The sequence below is a fragment of the Numida meleagris genome, chromosome 26 (genome assembly GCF_002078875.1).
Source record: "Numida meleagris isolate 19003 breed g44 Domestic line chromosome 26, NumMel1.0, whole genome shotgun sequence".
NCBI classification, from domain to species: domain Eukaryota; kingdom Metazoa; phylum Chordata; class Aves; order Galliformes; family Numididae; genus Numida; species Numida meleagris.
Genome location: NC_034434.1, coordinates 1,602,916 through 1,623,436, shown reverse-complemented (window position 1 = coordinate 1,623,436; position 20,521 = coordinate 1,602,916). Strand labels below are relative to the sequence as shown.

General features: G+C 50.2%; 1 protein-coding gene across 11 annotated transcripts in view; it reads right to left on the bottom strand.

Annotated features, from left to right (window-relative positions):
* Nucleotides 1-20,521, bottom strand: part of TANC2 (tetratricopeptide repeat, ankyrin repeat and coiled-coil containing 2) — a 193,032-nt gene that overhangs the window by 26,534 nt on the left and 145,977 nt on the right. For all 11 annotated transcript variants that reach the window (XM_021377628.1, XM_021377631.1, XM_021377629.1 and 8 more), the window contains 5 exons: nt 19,508-19,739; nt 17,081-17,247; nt 15,634-16,241; nt 4,289-4,397; nt 160-282 (listed from right to left, as the gene is read on the bottom strand). In XM_021377628.1, the coding sequence (XP_021233303.1) occupies nt 160-282; nt 4,289-4,397; nt 15,634-16,241; nt 17,081-17,247; nt 19,508-19,739 (1,239 nt within the window). The remainder of the gene's footprint in view (nt 1-159; nt 283-4,288; nt 4,398-15,633; nt 16,242-17,080; nt 17,248-19,507; nt 19,740-20,521) is intronic.

The following is a 20,521-nucleotide window of genomic DNA, read 5'->3' as shown; positions in this document are numbered from 1 at the left end:
GTTTACAGTCAGGGCAATGCAAGAATTGAAACCAGAGCCCTTTGTGTGTTTCTAAGCAGATCTATCAAAGCCAGGAACATCCTGCTCCCGGTGCTGCGGGTGGTGGATGCTCCTAATGGCAGCTCTGGAGCCCCTCGAGCCTTCCCCTCCCTGCAGTACCTTGATGTTTGGGGTGTAGAGGTTTCTCAGCGATGCCAAAGCCATGGAAAGACCTTCGGTGCTGTAGGAGATCCAAAGCCCTTGCAGGATGGAGGAAGACACCCCAACTTTTTTACTCAGCCCCTGCAAAAAAGAAAAGACGGCATAGATCCAAGCCCTCTCCTTCATACAGCACAAGCCCAGGCTGGCAGACCAGGATTAATTCAGTGACCACACTCGTTCCAATTTAACTTCAGTCCCCAAGCTCTGCATGGGAGGCTGCTTCCAGGTACCCTGAACCACACCATGCTGATCCTCCCGAGCATAAGGACGTGGAGTAGTTTCAAGACACAAGATGTCAATGCACAACATCTGCCCCTTGGGGTGAATCCATCAGCTGGTAGGAAACAACCTGCAAAGCTGCTGCAGCCATCTGCAAGGTCTGTGCAAGGCAGGACGAAGCTGTGAGCAGCCCGAACCCGCTCACCTCCCCCAGAAGATGCTGTGCTGAGGAGCACGGCACGCTTCTGTTCTTCTTTTTGTATAAAGCACGTCTTATTTTGGCAGAACTGATTCACAGAGTTTCCTTATTATTCACACGCCTGAACTAGATGACAATACGTGATCACGGCAGGATAAATTAAGGAAGCCTTAACATTTCCATACCTAGCAGCAGACTGCCTCCAACCCTTCCTGCTGCTATGTGTGAGCACTCATAAGCAAGCATCCCAACTCCTACCAAGGGAACAACTGCTCTGCAGCCAACGTGCCAGCAGACAGATCCACGACACAGGACAGCAGTGTCCAGCAGTGCTGTGTGCTGCGGGTACGCCCTGCACGGTGTTGTTCTGCTACTGATTTACCATTAACTCTGCTGTTTCCATGGAAACTGTACAGCCATCTCTAGTTCTGCCATGATACACGAGTCCTGATTTCTGCTTCCTCGGCGCGCCGTGGGGTCATGTATTCTATTTATTATTATTATTATTATTTGGAAGCCCTCTGTGCCCCTCTGCAGTGTGGGGCTGCGGGACGAGCGCCGTCAGCAGATGGTGGGGTCTGTTCCATCCCAGGGAGGATGCTCAGAGCTGGATCCCCACCTGCACCTGTGCTGGGCTGGGTTACAGCCCTCGGTGATGAGCTTCTTTTCCTCAAAATTAAGGGAATTAAAGAGAGAGAAACAGCTGCTTCAGCTCGAGGCAGAGGAAGCAATGAGGAATTTTAGCAACCATTAAGTGTTGCATTTGAGATGGCCCAATACATCATATCGGAGGTCAATATTAAATTTCAGCGAACTCAGCCTAGCGCAATTGGAGAAATGGAAAATAACTTGACAACGAACGGTTCAAACAACTCAAAAATAGTTACTAAACTGTCGAACCCATAAGTAAGCTGTTTGAGTCACCATCAGGCCACAGAAATCCCAACCGCCGTTAACTGTGTATGCTTAGATATTAACACAATACACAAAAGATAACATTCAGCCTTTAGGGACTAAAGACACCCAGCGCCATCGGCATCGCTGAAACAACGGCGAAGACACCTGGGCAAGTCATGGAATCATAGAATGGCCTGGGTTGAAAAGGACCTCAAAGATCATCCAGTTTCAACCCCCCTGCTGAGTGCAGGGTTGCCAACCACCAGACCAGGCTGCCCAGAGCCACATCCAGCCTGGCCTTGAATGCCTCCAGGGATGGGGCAGCCACAGCTTCTCTGAGCAACCTGTTGGCAACATCTGTTCACTTGAAGTTTGGGTCCTGCTGTATCATGACTGCGCGTTTCTCTTCTTGCCCTTCCTTTCCAAGCCATGCTTCCCAAGCTGGGTTTCCACATAGAGTCATAGAATCACCATGGCTGGAAAAGACCTACAAGGTCACCCAGTCCAACCACCCACCTGTCACCAATAGTTCTCACTAAACCATGTCCCTCGACACAACATCTGAACATTCCTTGAACACCCCCAGGGTTCGTGACACCACCACCTCCCTGGGCAGCCCATTCCAGAGCCTGACTGCTCTTTTGGAGAAGAAATGTTCCCTAATATCCAACCTGAATGTCCCCTGGCACAACTTGAGGCCATTCCCTCTTGTCCTGTCACTGTCACAGAGGCCGACCCTCAGCTCACTACAACCTCCCTTCAGGGAGCTATAGAGAGTGATAAGGTCTCCCCTGAGCCTCCTCTTCTCCAGACTGAACAATCCCAGCTCCCTCAGTCACTCCTCGTAAGGCCTGTGCTCCTGCTAGGACTGGTGATCACTTTAAGGCACTCAAATGTTTGTACTTGTGTTTCCCAAACTATTTGTTTGAGGATGCTTGTGCTCAAGAAAGAACACCACTGGGTCCCAGCGCCAGTATGGGCACCGTGCACCGTCCTGTGCCCAACTGAGATGGCCCAATGAGATGGGCAATACCTTTCCCTCACTGATTAACCCATGTTTTGTTTCCACACCCAGCTCTCATTTCTACCTGGTTGGACAAAATGCTTTAATCCCATCTGAACCCCTCTCCAAGCTTTACTATGGGTCACTAGAATGGCACTGCAATGACATCAAGCCTTGATAAATACCTTCCAAGTCTTGTGTTTGCAGAATGCCACTGCTATGAACATGGGAATGAAAGTCAGGAAAACACACTGAAATCATGACCTCACCCAGCAGCAAGCCCTTGCCATATGAAAAGATGAGGCAGAGAGAGTGGAAAAAATGCTTGTTTAGAAGTAAAGATGTTCAGAAACAGCAGGAAAGGGAACGAGCATGCTCATTCCCTGAAATCTCTTCTTAAAAGGATGCTCCAGATCTAAATGTTCCAGCCTAATGCTTCCTTCAGAAACGAACGCAGCAGTTGTTCCACTCAGTACTCACAAATTCTAACAGAACAACTGTTAAAAAAAAAAAAAAAAGGAATAAATCTATTCAAGGAGAACCAAGAGATGAGTTTTACAGTGTTCCTAATCCAGCTGATCCAAAGCCTTGCAGAACTTTCTGGTACTTCCAAATGACGTCGATGTTGCACTTATCTGTCAGTGGGATGTGACATTCCTGCTGCGAACCCAGGGATTTTGCTGAGTGATTGGAAACAGAAGGCGGCCTGACATTCCTCATATCTCAATGGGCGTTTTCTACCATTGCAAATATTGCTCAATTAAAGCTGGAACCTCCAGGCAACCGGTCTGCTTACCCAGAAGTGTCCTCCACCTGAAACAGCTGCCGCTTGTTTCTAATGTGGAAGTGGGAAATGAAAAAGGTTTGGAACTGGTTTTCATGTAAGTGCAGCTGAACACTCAGTTCTGAACTGGGCCTTGGGGAATGGACCCCAAAATTTGACAGTGACACAGTGACTGGATGACGTGTTGACCTGGCCTCCTTCCTCTGGTCCAGCCATTATTTTCCCTACCTTTGCTGCTATGTCCGACCATGAATCCAGCTTAGAGAAATCAAGAAGCGAACACAGAAGCACTGACACGAGACAGAAGCAACCTGTTTGCCACAGAAATATTAATGGAAGTGCTAAAATCCTGAAGGCCATAAAATCATACACAGACCAGATGAAAACACAGCCTCACTTCTACCAGTGCTACGCACCCATCTATCCTAACCGTTTTAAGAAATTCTGCATTTCCTCCTTGCATTTAGACCTGCAATCTCACTTCCCTCCCTTGGTACGTGAACCTGGAGGCAGAAGGATGATATAGCCCAAGCTTGCCTTTTAATTACCCAGGTGTTAAGTGTGTGCATGAGGAGGGATACGGATCAGCCATCGCAGGGCAACGCTTCTTCCACTGGAGACCTAAACTCTGGGTTGCATTCTTCAAAACCTCCCAGTTCTTCAGCAGATTTATTTGTTTTCTAGATGTCGTTAGAGGAGCTCATCTCAGATGGGATGAAACCTCTTAGGGTAGGACAGAGATTCCAGGTAAGAGCCTCTCTCGTCAATTTATGGTCTGAAGGATGTGTTTAATTTCCAGCATTTCTTACATGCTGCTGCCAATTTCCAACCTAGCTTATTCTACGATTCTATGATTCAATTCTGTAGAACTAATTCCTGCACATCTCTGACAGGAGCCCCAGAACAAGGAGAGACCGAACGCCGCCGGTGTTGGCAGATTGCATGCAATGGGGACGAGGTTGGTGCAAACCTTCCCTTCCGTTACCTTAAAAATATGTGCTTTGAGGATGTGATGTCCCAGTTCGATAGTTTGCTGTCGATTTAGTTTTCCTTCTTGACGGGAAAACCAGAAGGCAAGCAGCGTGTGGCCACTCCTGGAAAGAGAAGAGGGGGCACGTCAGTATTTGTGTCCTGTACCAACAAAAGGGCTTCGGAGAGCAAAGCCTTTGGGAGACAGAGCTGGGTTTGTTCTCATCTGCAAACCACCGACTCCTTTATTTTTTTGGATTATTGGTGACCACTTATAGCTGAAAACAGATCATCAGAAGATAAAGGCAACGATACGCTCTCTATGAGCAGATATAAATTTAGCAACACCGAAGGAACAATCTCACGAAAGCTGCAGTGCTGTTCATAAAGTCATTTTGCAGAATACGACTGTAATCTGACAAGCACGACCCCAACAGAAGCCATTACAAAATGACACATTCAAAACATCCACACTTTGAACAATGGCCTTTAAATGACAGCTGCATTCCCTGCTGTGTGACTTCCCCTGTGCGGGCTGATGCAACTTTGTGTTCACTAAAACTTCTCCTAAACACAATCTCTGCTTTTGCAGCAGCAAAGAGGCTCTGGCACAGGTCCTACCAGGCTGACAACTCAAAAAAAACGGGCTAAGCAACACCCAGAGCCCCTTTAATACAAAGCACAGTAACAGAGACACCAGCTCCCTTTGCTCACAGCTGCCTTTGCTGACCTTCTTCCATGCCCAAACGTCCAGCTCAGGGCACTGGAAGATGGCAGTGTCTTCTCAAAGACTCAAGGAACTGATTCTCCGTATGGGCACAGAAAACCTGGTGCCAAAAAGTGAAGTATCGCCAAGCATTTTGGGGTGAGAATGGCAAGTACCAGCGGGGACACAATTGCTCAAGGTCCTGTAAGCCACTACACTCTGTGCTTGGACCTCAGTGCTCCAGGAGCTTCAGGATCTTTGGGCTGGCCAACAAACATGCTCTTCGTGCACCTTTGCACAGACTGGATTTGCTAAAGAAAGCAACCCAGGCCTTTGCAAGCTGGAGATGCAGAATACTAATGCAGACACTGCCACGGCCTGCAAAGAACTGGGAGCAGGTCTGGCTTTTCCAAGGTATCCTGAGTTTTATCTGATCAAAAAAAGAGAAATAATTCTGCTGTGGCCAAATACGCACAGCATAAGCAAAGTAACTCCTTGCCTTGACATTGAGGGCAGAGAAAATATTCAGATTCCTCTGTAAGCCCCTGGGTACTCCCAAGGGAGCCCTTTTTAACCCATTTAATTCCTGGAACTAAATAAAAACGTGACTCCATATAAAAGCAACCAAACTCCCTCAAGCCAAACAAAACCAAACAAGATATAAACCGTGGCTTCAGAAGGACTTTTAAGGACAGGGAATGTTATTAGCTCATCACTATTTGGTAAAGCAGAAAGCTTAGCCTGGCCCAAAGGCAGCAAACATTGCAGCAGCAGACGTCTGCAAAGGGCAGGGATTCATCTGCACATCTCTGTCCAGAGAGAACATCAAGCCCAGGTGCTGCCTGCATGTGGCTGTGCTGTCAGAGCTCTCTGCACAGCAGCAACAGAAGGGACAAAGGAGAGGAGCTACAGCAGAAGGGGCAGGGATGTGGGTGTAGGACCCTGAGCCAACCATGGCTCATTGCATTTCCCTCCCGTTGCTCTTTCCCCCTTTGTTCCCCACTTTTGGAGCCAGGAGGGGATCCCCCCCCCAGTTCACGCCCTTTGGAAAGAGACAGACAAATGCTCTTTGCTCGTTGCACTGAAGGGCCTCTAGGAAGGCCCATGGAGAGATGGAACAGCACAGACAAAAATAAACAACCCCGCACCGCAGCTTGAGTGCTGCGAGATACAGCTGCAAGATGGGGAGTGCAGCAACTGCCAGACTGCACCCATCCCCGTTCAGCCACATTACTAAAGCCTTCCATCACCCCAGCACACCCCGTACATCTGCAGCTCATCAGCCTTGCATGGCTCTGCTTCTGCTCCAGGAAGCAGCCAATGTTACCTCTGCTAAAAGGCTGCTGGTGCATGTCTGTGCAGAGACATCAGCTCATCTCCTCGCTGGGGGGAGCGCTGCACTGGGCTGGAAACTGGCATGGGCTTTTTGTTCCACTTTGCCCATGGCAAAAGAGGAAATAATGGCACTTGTTGGAGCAGGGCTGACTGAGAACTCTTGGGAGATGTTTGGGACGGCTGCGAGCAGAGCTGGGACGGCAGCAGTGCTAAGAAAGGGGCTGAGGATCCAGAAAGTTCTGCCGTGCCACCTCTGTGCAGCGTGATGATGAGCAGCTCCGTGCTGACATGCGAGCCCGGCGTCCCTGCTCCGCTCCAGCACTGCTCCACTGCAGCTGGAGGGCACTCACCAAACCTGACCACATGCAGGGCTGTGAGGAATACAAGGCATGCACAAACTCCTCCAGAATAAAGCACAGCGTTCATGAGTAATGCATTCCCCCTGCAATGTTTCCCAGAGCTCAGCTCCGGGCTCGTTGATAAATACTTGCAGTCACTTGCTCTGTCAGCGCTAATTGCATGCTAAAGCAGGCTCCAGCAGCACAGCCTTTCTCTTTTTTTTTTTTTTTCCCTAACAGAGCAGCGGATGGCAGCAATGATTTCTACATCAAGGAGCTCAGCGAAAACGATCCGCTTTGAATTTCGCCACTGCGGAGTTTGTCATCAGAGATTTTCTATTTTTAATGCGAGATTTCTTCTTGTGAAAAAATTCATCGCGCTGCCAGCTCAGCTCCGGGAGCCTTGGTTTGCTGCGTGGCGGAGCCCGAGCCCGCCTGGGGAGGGCTGTGCTCGGGGATGGGCACAGAGAGATGGAGAGAACCAAAGCTCCGTGAGAATCAGCCCCTTCCACTTCTGGCCCTACCCGAGGTTGAACTCCTGATGTGCCCCCACGTCCCCCTCTCGCAGCTCGTCCCACGAAGCCATCCCATACCAGGCACCATGCCCAGAGCCTGCTCTTCCCAGAGATGTGCACTCCTACTTCACTCCGGCAATTCCACAACTTCAGCACAGAGAACAACGTCTGCTCTGACACTGATGGAGCCTCTGCTGTCCCAGGGAGGGCTGCAGAAGCATCCAGCGCTGATTTATTGATTTCTGTAACATACTTTCCCTCTGATGTTATAATTGCCAATTCACTCAGAGGGAATTAGCGTTATGCTGAGTTATAAAAGCAACGATTCCAAACGGGGAACGTTCTTCAAGAAGCCGTGTTGTTTCCTACAGAATTCAACGCTGCTTTAATTTGCCAAGCTCGCGGGGATGGATGGCAGAGCTCGCAGCCAAGGAAGAACCCTCCCATTCCTGAGGATGCCACTGAGCTGGAGCACCAGCTCAGAAAGCATCACCTGCCCATGGGTACCCAGGGCACAGTGGCAGCACCCAGCTCCTGCTGCTGCATGGCAGCGTGGGGATACTCCCACCAGTGGGACAGGGCTCAGGGGAAGGGTTCATTTCACCACCACGGCTTCAGGTTGCTTCCTTCACTCAGCACTTGTCTTGTTCACAGCTCTACCCACATCACAGCCACCGTTGGCCATTTGTTACGCAGCAGGAACCTGATGTCCTCACACCTCCCATTCCAGGGGCTGCACGTGGCATTTCCAGGCTTTAGGGGCCATCGGTGGACACCTCAGCACCATTTTTCACAGGTCAGCACTGAGCATCACGAGCACCCCAACCCCAACGCACCTCCATCACTGACGCCGCTGCCTCGGACACCTGACTCTAACTCAACACTTCAACCACTTTTGCATACAGCAGAAGTGCTCTGTGGGTGCCTTCTGGTTTAGCAGAAGCAAAGCACGGCATGAAATGCCTGCACCCATCAGCCCATTGCTTGCTGCCTCACCACCATCCCCAGCACCTCGAGGATGGAGGAGCCCCGCCAGCAGCAGAGCTGTGCATTGCGTTATGGAGAGCTAAGAAACTGCATGGACTGCTCTGTGAGCACTGGGGAGAGCAGAAATGGAATCGCTCAACTATCCTGGGGTGAAACCGTGACATAAGGAGCAGCGCCGTGGTGCTGGTGGGCTCATGGATGTCTCCTCATTGCTGGGCTGGGGCTGAGCACTGGGGAAACCGGTCCCACCTGCACAGCCACAGCATCGTGCACATCCAAGGGACGGGGTCAGGGATGGGTATGGAGCATGTTGCACCCACGTGTTATCGAGCATGGGGAACATGTGCCCAGAGGGTGTTACACAGCCGTCAGAGGGAAAGAGTTCATCTGCAATTCACCCAGAATCCTCATCAGGAGCTGATCCTGGAGAGCCCCTCCTCTGTGTTACATGGGGGAACAGCACGGGGCGCTGGGCACTGCAGGAGGGGCAGCGAGCAGGAAGAACGGGCGGCAGCCTTCGATTCATGGCAACAAAACAATGATTTAAAAAATACAGAGCAATGAGGAATCAAAGAGAGAGAAAAGCACTTCGCAACACTTGCAGAGCCTGATTTTATGAGGTTTAAAACCACGGATCCAGAGAGCAAAGATGAAATTCTGCCGTCCCCGCTCAGCTCCAAAGGCTTCTCCCAGATCCTGCCGGTTGCCAGGAGCAGATTACTTTGTATTCAGAGTAAATAAGCGATGTCTGGGAGCACGCTGAAAAGACTGCTGGCACAGCTAATGACCACGCTGGGTGGGCTGAATGGGCAAAACCATCTCCCTGTGAGCTCTGCGCTGACTGTACCTACGGAGAGCTCGGCAGAAAAGCAGTGACACATCTCTGTCCTCGTCTCACCTGCTGTAATTTCTCATAGGTAGGACTGTAACAGAGCGAGGGATGTGACTTTGGAAGGGCTTCACTTCCCTTTGCCTGGGAGCGATGTGGAACAAAGTCGGGGCTGCTCTCAGCAAACCTCTGGAAGGTGGCTCTGTTCAGCGAGGATCTGAGGAATGCAATAACAAGAGCAAATTAAGCAACATTTCTTTCTTCAGTAAGCACTCGTATTGCCTCCAATTAATTCCACTTCTCTCTCTTCGGTGGCTCGGTGCCACTGAATGGATTACTCGGTGGATATTTCTTCCAGTGAATATTTCTTCTTTCTTTAGATGTAAAAGTGGGACAGCATGCACAAGTTTGCCATCCAGAAAAAAAAAAAAAACACCAAAAAAAGAGATTTTATGAGGACACTAACTCAAGACAAAACATATTCCAGAAAGCTCCTCCATCTGAATGCTTAGGTTGCATGTCTAATGAGCCAGTGGAACAAGCTGATGTCCTTTGTGGTGGGAGCAATCACATCTGCTCTTCATCTCATCTCATCAGTCACGATTTGTAACATCTCCCTCTTCTCTTCTTCTCTTCCAGCCGACTCTGCAGCTGCAGCTCCATCCAAGAGTGGGGACGATCCTTGAGTCCCTCATCACACACAGAGCCACGGCAATGAGCTGAAGCTGCCCCTTCCTCTGCACCCACCAGACCCCACCCCCCTGTCCTGAACCCCACATTACACAAACACTGGCTTCTGCCGCTCACGGAAGTCCCCATCACAGCTGCCTGATGGATCCCCAATGGCTTTAACCACTCCTTCCACAGCTCCTTACTTCTCCATGAGATCAGAGCTAGCACCTAGAAATGCCGGCCATGGGGATGCTCACACAAGGTCTGCAGCATTCACCGTGTGGAGTTATTGCCCATTCCTTCCACATTTCAGAATGTACCAGTTACAAGACAGCGGTTGGACTGGATGATCCTGTAGCTCTTTTCCAACCTTGGTGATCCTATGATTGTATGAACTTTATTCCAGAAGTGGTAGAGGAAGCCAAGAAGTTGTGCTCTTGGTGTTGGCAGGCATCGGGTCCCCAGCTCTTGGTGGACAGGTTGTGTCTGCACATTCAGTGACATGGATGGCACCAGGACGGACAGATTCATCTTTGTGATCCAAAAATACGGTACCCAGCTGCGTTCCTCTTGATGGGGAAATTAAACCAGCAAGAAACGTTTCATTGTCATTCTCATGCGATGGGTACGGAGGGATCCCTGCCCCAAACCATGGGTAAACCACGGCTTCCACCACGCCAAAATGGAATAGGAATGCTGACAGGAATTATCACTGACCACCAAACCCTGTGGTGGTCTGCTAATTAATTAGACCGAATCAGCACAGGCTGGGCAGGCAATGGACCGACCTTGTGTCTTTCGGTGACACGTGGCAGCCAGCACACAGCTGGACATGGCACGACCACCAATTGCCCGACTATGTAAAGGATTCACATCAACACAAAGCACATTCTTTTGCCTCACCTTGAGTTCACATGGCATCTGTTTCACGGAGTGAAAAGCATCCCACGTGAGACCTACCCCGAGTTTCGGAGAGCGCTCCATCATTTCAACCAATGATAAATAAATCTGAGCATACTCTAAGAGATTTCCAGAATCTCTGAATACAAAAGAGGGGAAAAGAATCTTAGAATACAAAATGGGGGTGGAAATAAAAAGCCAGCTACCCATGCAATGTAATGACAAAGCTGGGTTGAGATTTTCTGTTTCATTAGAAATTATCTTCTTTCAATTTTTCAGGTCCAAATGGAAAATCATTTGGAAACTGGGGAAATTTGGGAAAAGCATTCGGAAACTCAGGCTCTGAGCAAGCTGGCCTAGTGGGAGGTGTCCCTGCCTACAGCAGGGGGGTTGGAACCAGATGATCTTAAAGGTCCCTTCCAACCCAAACCATTCTATGACTCTATGGTAGTTCGGAGCTATCTGTGGACAAGTTTTAAGCAACTGATGAGCAATGGATGGAGCCTGACCTACTGGTTGGCATCCCAGCCCATGGCAGGGTGTGGAACCAGACAACATTTAAGGTCACCTCCAACCATTCTGTGATTCTGTGATCCTCCACCTCCCATTTCAGCGTTTCTTGTGTAACTGGACTTTTACAGATATAATTTGCACTGCATTCTTTTCCTACACGCTTCCCAAACCAATTATCTATTGACTGGGGACTGTTGGTCAGATCAGGCTTTCCATCAAACGCAAAAAGACACTCGTTTGCTTCTAATTCATTCTCCATCATCCTGCTGGGTAAGATGTAAAAACGCAACTTGGAGGAGGACCAAGTCTCCCCTTGCAGCTTGGCTCCCGAGAGAGAAAGGAAAATGCAAAACACCTCCACTGCATTGTGTTACAGGACGGCTCCGCTTGAAACCATGGCAACTGGGCACAGTTATCATTGCTGCTGCTGATCCAGCCCGCACTGAGGGCTGCAGAGATGGAGCAGGTTTGGTTTGTGATGTGGAACCAAAGGGAATGGGTGAGGAGCTGCCTTCACCCTCACCTCCAGAGACATCATTTCTTTACTGAGATCCCGAGATTATTAGGTATCTTCTGACATCTGATCAATTCTTGGTGCACAGAGAACTTTTACTGCAGGACACTGATTCAGACCCAAACAGCTCCGCAGTGCCACACCAGCTCCTGAGCTGGGCACCAGCACTTAGGTTGTAAATGACTCCAGATGCTGCAGGGGCTTTCTTCATCCTTCTTCTGGAAACCCAATCCCAGGTGTTTGGGATTTCAGACTAACACCACATCCTGGGATATGAGGATGGATCTGCATGTCCTCACAGAGGAAACGTGCTGCTCACAGGCGGGATATTCCTCCCAGGGTTTCCAGCAGCCACTCTCCTCCATGGCCACCCCAGTGGAAAAGAACACCTGAAATCTACTCCCAAACCTACGTACCAGAAAGGAGGGAGGACAGGGCAATGCTCCCCTCACCCACTTCAATCTGTCAGTGCTGGAGCCCGTCACCCCATGCTCCCTTTGCAGACCCCCACGAGCAGACACTCCTAAGGCATTCTGCATCAGCCCCACTGCAGCCTTTCAGCTCATGATGGAATCAATCATCCTTGTTGCTCCCCTCTGACTATAAAGCAAGTCTAGACAAGGAACTCTGATGGCAGTCCTTGAATCCGGACACAGTAATCTCACTTTGGGGTTCTGTATCTGATTGCAGCTCTCTTACTGCCTCCAGCACAAAACACCCCCCTCCCACCTCCCTCAGTCCCATCAGCAGCAGCACAGAGATAAAACATTTCATTTTCTAAACGTTGCAAAAGTGTGCAAAATAATTGTGTGGAAGATTCTGCTGAAGGCCAAGCACGGAACGGCACTGAAGGATTTAGTACAATAACCACCACATTTCCGTGCTCTGGTCACAAAGGATTGAGTCTTTCCCTACGATGCTTTATGTCACTTGTCAACTCTGACACGTGGTTAATGGTGCCACACAGGCAGGTGGGGGGAAGTCATTGCTGCAATGCTGCTTGAACCCTGACAGATGCTTTTTGGTGCCCTGTTACCAGCAGCCATGGATGCTGGGGGTCTCTGATTGGAGAGCCTACAGCGATCGCGCTCCCTTCGATGCCAACGAGCCCTCACTCACAGTGAGCCCCAGGGCAGAGGGTCAGCAGCCCCACAGGCCAACACTAGACCTGGAGGCTGGGGATGCACTGTTTACCAGAAGCTTAGAGAATGTGTGAATTCTGGACATCGTGTTCTTCCTCTTCCCTCTTTCCATACTTCCAAGAACATGGGAACATGCTCTCTTTAACACAAGGAGAAAGATTCCCCAGCGGTGGTGCTGTGGCCCCAAAGCCCATCATCCCCATTTCCTTTGCAGTGTCCTCACACCCCAACACTCTGCCAGGGTACATCAATTAAGAGCAGCCTCACAAAACCACGTCACTTCAAAGCTCTTCTGAGAAACATTGGCCTCAGCATCTCCATTCCTCACTGCACTGACACAGACAGGGCAACGAGCTCCGCACTAATGACACGCTCCTGCCCTGGTGACAATGAACTAAGTCCCATGCAAGCAGAAAGGAAATCAAAGTTGCTGCTGAACTTCATAGTTCAGCTCCTCCTTCATAGGCTGCTCCTGTTAGGCCAGTCAGGGGCAAGCTCAGCTTCTTTTAGAGAAATAAAATGAAAAATCATTACTTATCTTCATCGGTGCTAAGGGTTTTCCATGCCCTGAGCTCAACATCTCAATATTAGCTCTTCCCCGAGAGCTGGACAGGAGAGTTTGGAGGAGCACAATAGCAGAATCTCAGGGGGTCTTCCCTATTAATCACCAAAATGTATCCTGCTTCATTATCTACCATCAGAGTGTAATGCAATTAGCGTGCATTATACATTAGAGAAATTTATTAGCCCTTCAATACGTATAGACTTGCACTCAAGGCACTGGCAGCCCACTATAATGCTGTGTAACTTCTTTCCTTGCCCCAGGCAAGGTGCCTGGTCTGCTGAGTGCTGGGAATCCCACAGGGCCCTGTACATGCACACGTATGCTTAAATCACCATGAATTTACCACCTGAATGGAAGGGTGGGACTTTTCGTAAGGGCATGGAGAAACAGGATGAGGGAAGATGGCTTTACACTGGACGAGGACGGATTTATTAGACTAGATATTAGGGAGAAATTCTTCACTGTCAGGGTGGTGAGACACTGGAACTGGTTGCACAGTGAGGTTGTGGATGCTCCATCCCTGGAAGCATTCATGGCCAGGCTGGATGGGGCTGCAAGCAACCTGGTCTGGTGGGAGGTGTCCCTGCCTACAGCAGGGGGATTGGAACCAGATGATCTTAAAGGTCCCCTCCAACCCAAACCTTTCTATGATTCTGTGGTAAGTGGCACATACGGGACTCAAGTGATGCCAGCCCCAACCCACCCCTCACTGACCATGTCCCCAGGTGCCACATCTCCACGGTTCTCAAACACCTCCAGGGACGGTGATTCCACCACCCCCTGGGCAGCCCGTGCCAATGCCTCAACCCTCTTCCTAAATATCCAACCTAAACCCCCCCGATACAACTGGAGGCCATCACCTCTCATCCTATGACTGTTAGCAGGGGAAAGATAACAGGAAGCCCCTGACCACCTCTGTAAGCAGCAGGAGGAACAGTGCTGGGCTCAGGGAACCGAAGCACCCGGACTACCCAGCTGCATGACCGCTTGGCACGTGCAGAATGCCATGCACAGGGGTGTTCTGCACCAGGGGAGCATTCTGCAGGTGGGTTTCCTTTTCCTGGCAACACGGGACGGCACTGAATTGCCTGAATTGCTCCCGTTGTGGTGAGTGTTGCTCCCAGCCTGCCCATCCCCAGGAAGGGGAACAGCTCACAGCCCCACAGGCATCACAGACACACACACATTGCAAAGAGGGTCGAAAAGAATTCCCCAGTGGCAAGCACTTAATGGCTCAGAGGAAGGGTATCAAACAGCTAACACGGACTGATACAAAGACACTTGCTGCTTTAAGATGCTTTGCAAAGGGTTCACTCGATAGGACTATTGTGCAGAACCTATTAATCCCCGCCAGGTTCCCACTGGGAGGAGCTACGTGCTATTTTTCGGCTGCAGCCTGTTTGCCACGGAATTTAAAGCGGTAAATTACCCTGAGACTGGCAGCAGCTACGGCTGCTTTGATCAGCCAGGAGCTGTTTGGTTCCAGCAGACAGTGCTGCGTTCCGTCAGCCTGGATGCAGGGTCCAGAGATGCCCCGATAAGGCTGAGAATCTGAGTATTTCCCTGATTTTTGTAATCGTATTTTCTGAGATGGGCAGGCAATAGGGAGCAGAGCTTATGGGGATCTGTGACCAGAATTACAGTCAGGGCGTCTGTTTCCACTCTTCAGTAAAAACAAAGATAACACTGTTAATAGTGATCACTGGGCTTAGAGAATATAAATCTAACCGTGATTAAATTCTGCTCTCTGTGAGTTAAGCCAGGAACTCTGCTGCTGTCAGAACTGAGATTACACACGCACTTACAGTCCAAAATTACCAGAGCCTGACTCCGCTCCTTATTCTGCTCTCCAAAAGACATCTAATAGGACTACAAGGAACAAGGCTTCAAAAAGCATCCAGCTTCAACAGACATATCCATGCTGCTCATCCTTCATCTCCCCATCCCTCATTTCGCATGGCTGGAATACCTGGGAGGGAATGGAGGAGGATTCCCCCTCCAGACGGCGCTGGGGGATGTCAGTGCAGCCCCCCACTGCAGTGCTGCAGCCGCAGCTTTGAGCTGCTGAGCACGGACCTTCCGAGGTCCTGCCAGGGCTCAGCTCACCCCGGAGATGACTCTGATGTTTGCTGGGTCAGCTGCGTGCCCAGGGAGCACTCACTTCTTTCCATGACCAATACAAAGATGGAAGGAGATGAGGACACGCACAGCGCGGACAGATGAAAGCCGAGCGAGATCCATCTCATCCCACGTGTGACCTCAACCAACGAAGCGATTCGGGTAACAGAACGAGATGCTTTCAGACGAACACATCTGCAAACCAATCTCTCAGAGCATCTGCTTACCTAGGATCACAAAGAAACTTGGTCTTTTCGCCTTCTTCTCTCCAAATAAGCCATTCTCGGAAAGAGGGATGAACAAACATTCGCGTCATGTCTCTACGTTTGATAAGAAACATAGAAAGGTTCTCCATCCTCTGCTGAAAGTCATCCCACTCCAAAGTGCCCTCAATGTTACCTGCATTAATGGCCTGAAAAATATGCTCATCTGTTAAAGGATGCAGAGATGCCACTGCCACATTCAAGAGAGGCATCACCCGATCAAAGGAAGACTGCGTCGGGAACTTCATATTGCACTGCAACAGGTAAACTTCTGACAGAGACACTGGGACTACTTTGTAGCTGGAGCTTTTTAGTACCAGGTATCCTTTCTCTATGAGATCAAAAGTGAGTTTCAGGTACAGGTAGGAGCCTTGGCTCAAGGTCTTGAGGTGAGAACTGAGTTTGCCGAAGGTGGTGTTGTCCATTTTGCCGTTCAGCGAGATGTTGTTCTGGATCTCCGAGCTGCTGTGTATCCGGTGAAGGATGTACGCCTGCAGGTCCTGGTCTATGGCTTCGTTCTCTTCCAGCCTATCCAAAAATATTCTGTGGAAGGGCAACAGCTTAATTATTTCCTGCAAAGAAAGAAAAAAGAAGTATATTCATTCTGGGAATGCTTATTATTCATTAAGTAAACTTGATTCGTATTACAATAGCACCTCTGAGACTCCTTTAAGACCTTTTCCATCAGAGAAAGCAGACGAGAAGGCAGTTTATGCCCCCAGGACCTCACAGCCTCATCTATAATCAAACAGTTTCTGTGCGAGACATGACTGAAATAAAAATGCAGGACGTGGTTCCTAACATTGCATCCACGAGAAGGACTGGGAAATTGGCACGGAGCAGCGGCCTCGTTATCCCTACCCCAGCCCAATCAACCAGCGCCGTGCCACCCCTCCTGCTGTCATCTCAGCCACTGGGAGGGAAGGACGTGGAGGTGACACACTGGAGAAATCCCACTGCTGCTATCAGCAGGGACAGGCGCCCAAACAGCAGGGCAGGTCACAGGGAGCACGTCCCACTGTTTCCAAACAATGATGTCTATCCGGATACTGTGGCCTGGGAAACTCTCATTTGCTAAGCTCGCCGATGCTCTTATAGAGCAAAGCCCAAAATCATGGAAGGTTTTCCCAGCAGAATTCTTGTGCTATAGGCTCTGTCACTGTGAAGTGGGGAGAAATGACACAGCGGGGCCGGACAGCGCAGTTTGAGGAGAAGCAGACACATCTCCAAAACGGTGGTGCAAAAATTAAGCGCGCAGTAAAGATAATAGGGTTGCAAGAGCTCGATTTAAATGAGGAACGTGAATCCTAGGGATGCGATTTACCCACCACCAGCAAATCCTGACACACACTACGATATTCTTCACCAAAGCCCATGATGACAACCCAGCAGTTAGCAGGACTCAGCGTACCTGTAGGCTTGTCCTGACGGTCACAACCAGCTTCAGCCAGGAAGGGAATTTTCCAATCATTTTGCTCAGGAATGAGACTATGGTGTCACCATAATCTGGCTTGTGAAATTCAGCCTCGTTTAAACCGTCAATTAATATGATGAAATCCTCATCAGGGATCTTCCTCTCTGAGAGGGAAAAAAAAGAAGAAAGCATTTACTTAGGAGGCCAAACGCGTGGCTACGGTGAATTTCAAGGGTAAGGAAGAAAAAAGATACAGTGACAGCATCTCTCTCATGATGCACACGCACTCGTAGGTCAGTCCACACACACACAACGTCCACCCTCAGAAAATCAGCATTTTAATGAATGAATGCTCATTGCCAACACGAGCCACCCGTGGTGCTCCGGTGAGACCAGTGAAATCCCATTCTGTCCTGGCCTGATGGTACCAAGTTGCATGCAGTTCTGAACACACCACTAACATCCATATGGAAAACACATATTTCGCATTAATGTCACCAGAGATCCTTTTCCAGCTGACTCTCCAGTAAGCTCATTGGATGCAGCTGAAAACGCACTTTATGGCTCTGAAGTCGTGGAGTGGAGCCTGAGTTCTACATCCACATCTCATGTTTCTCATAAAGCCCGAAGGAGAGGGGAGGAAGCAGCGAGAGGGGAAGAATCCCCACTTTGTTCTCCTGTATATTATTTAAAACCCTTGAGATCAGATATATATATATTGGAGAAACATGAATCTAAGTTTCTCAGTGATATTCACCATTAACCGTTACGCCGTCATTTTGCCCCAGCATCATTAAAACTTCATCGGCGCCTTGTAAAAGACCTGCTGATGTGTTTACAGTGCCTTAAATGCTATCTATCTTCAAACCGACTTCCAGACACTGCTCATTTTGTTGCAGAACTCTTGGTAGCCATCAGCCTGCCAGCACTCCCCATCAGCAATGCTGAAAGACGGGGGGGCCCCCCGATTCCATCAGAAACAAAACTTTCATATAACATTTTCCTACCCCCCCCGAGAGCTTGGGACCCACTGGGGGTCAACCTGCTCGGCAAGAGAAACGAGCACCCTCCAAAATGCCCTACAACCAAGAGCTGAAATACCTCCCCAGGAGTTACCCAGCTGGTTTTCCTGCAGAGCAGTGGTTCCCAACCCAGCAGCGCTGCTCCTCCTGCAGTGACATTAGTGCATGCAAGGAGAATGGAGCCAGTTGTGCTGGCTCGGTGTGTCCCCGTGCCCAGGAGAACCACACATGCTGGGCACACGCTGCTGCTCTGCACTCGGGCACCGTGTCTGCAAGCTGCTCTGAACAACGGGGCTTCCCACCTGGTGGAAGCTGCATCTATGTCAGATTGGCTCAGACGTGGTGATACACAGGGTCAGAACAGAAACTAATCTGGACTATTTGTGAGGCTGACGACAACAGACACCATCTTGCAGGACAACAGAGCCCTGAACTCCGCAGCGCTCTGACAGTTTTCATGACAAGGAGCGAAGATCTTCAGTGCAGGGACTGTCACAAAGAGTTAGTGACATCTTGCATGAGGAGGAAAGAAAAGGAGACAAAATCAATGCTGCTTTGGGAAGGGCTCTGAGATCAGCAATCGGGATCTGGCCTGTTAGCAGCTGCCCTAGAAGCTTCAGACAGGATGTCTACAGACTTCTACGGTATCAGCCCTTTTGCTGAAAGCTTCCAATTCTCAAGAGCCCATTAAATGAAGAAAAGGAGAGGGAAAAACACCCCCCTCCCCCAAACAAATATAAATCAAAACACATCATGAACGGAGCTGTGCATGGAGACTGTTGTGTGTTTTCACCTTCAGAGCTGTGAGGCCACGTTTACATGGGTTGATAGTGATAGGGGGGAATGGTTTTAAACTGAGACAAAGGAGATTTAGGTTAGATGTTAGGAGGAAGTTTTTCACTCAGAGGGTGGTGATGCACTGGAACAGGTTGCCCAAGGAGGTTGTGGATGCCCCATCCCTGGAGGCATTCAAGGCCAGGCTGGATGTGGCTCTGGGCAGCCTGGGCTGGTGGTTGGTGACCCTGCACTCAGCAGGGGGGTTGAAACTGGATGATCTTTGAGGTCCTTTTCAACCCAGGCCATTCTAAGATTCTATGATTTGGGATGGGGAAGAAACTGAGAACACGAAGTCAGACACACGCTGCCATCAATGTTTCATTTCTGGCCCGCACTTGCACCCCAGCAGAGGAGGGGCTGTCAGCCTTGCAGATAAGCATGGTGACAATTCCAGCCCCTCCAGGTCTCACCTCCCACCTGCAGCTCCAGACCTGCAGCACGCAGGGACGGACCCACCGCTCGGTTGGAACGCACGGATGCAAGAAAGCATTTCACACCAAACAAACACACAAACAAAACGGCGGCGGGGAACGAAGGGAAAGCATAGGGAGCGCCGTCCCCGTACCTTTGTGCAGGTTCTCCAGGGGCTCCAGGATCCCCCTGCGGAAGGAAGCCATGGGGTCCTGCACGCAGGAGCGCAGGCTCAGCATGCTCTGCAGGTGGGGCTCGCGCAGCAGCTGCTCCCGGTAGGCGACGAACTGGGGCGAGCGGCACAGCAGCGCGGCCACGTTGTGCACGAACTCGGGCACCAGGCAGGTGTAGGCGTTGTCCGCCTGGCAGTAGTGGTAGGCGACGACCTGCAAGAGAGGAAAGGAGCGAGGAATGCAGCCCTGCCAGAGCCAGGGTGAGCTGCTAACAGCAGCGCTGAGACATTCTGATGCCTGCTGGCAGGGGGGGTCTTTGTGGATCCCCAGCGTTAAGCGCCCGGGACAGGGATCCAGATGAACTGCAGGGTGCAAACAGGTGCTGGTCCTGAGAGTGAGCGGAGCTGCCACGCAGGGAGGAATGAAATTGGGCCGGTGCTGCGCCCTGAGACAGGTGGTGACAGCGCTCCCAGCTCCACACACAGCACCTGGAGCTGCTAACAACTCGTGACTCCTTTCTTCCACTCGCTCCTTGCTGGCTGCTCCCCAGCACTGGGCACTGGGAAGCAGCCACTCGGCTCCCACTGGAGCACAGCACTGTGCACGGCGGCCGCTGCAAGCGACGGATCCCACTGACAACGGCTGCTCCTTGCTCCGAAAACAAAGGGAAAAAATAGGAGAAAGGTTCCTCTTCTCATAGGTCAACCGATTTTCCCAGGTCTCCAGAATCCACCTGGCTGCTCCTTTGAGCATCACGCCTGCATTCATGGGCCTGAGCTTTACTGGATACCTCACAACAGAACTGTTGCTACCAGCCAGCTAAAACATCACGTATTCACTGCATCAGGTCATAATAAAGGCAGTGATTTCTTTATAACAATCCCATTTATTTGGGGATTATCATAGTGTAAAGCTATAAAGGTCTTGAGCCGCCCTCCCTTGATGCCATGCTCCTGATAACAGAAACCAGAGCCCTTACTTCCAGCACAGCGTGA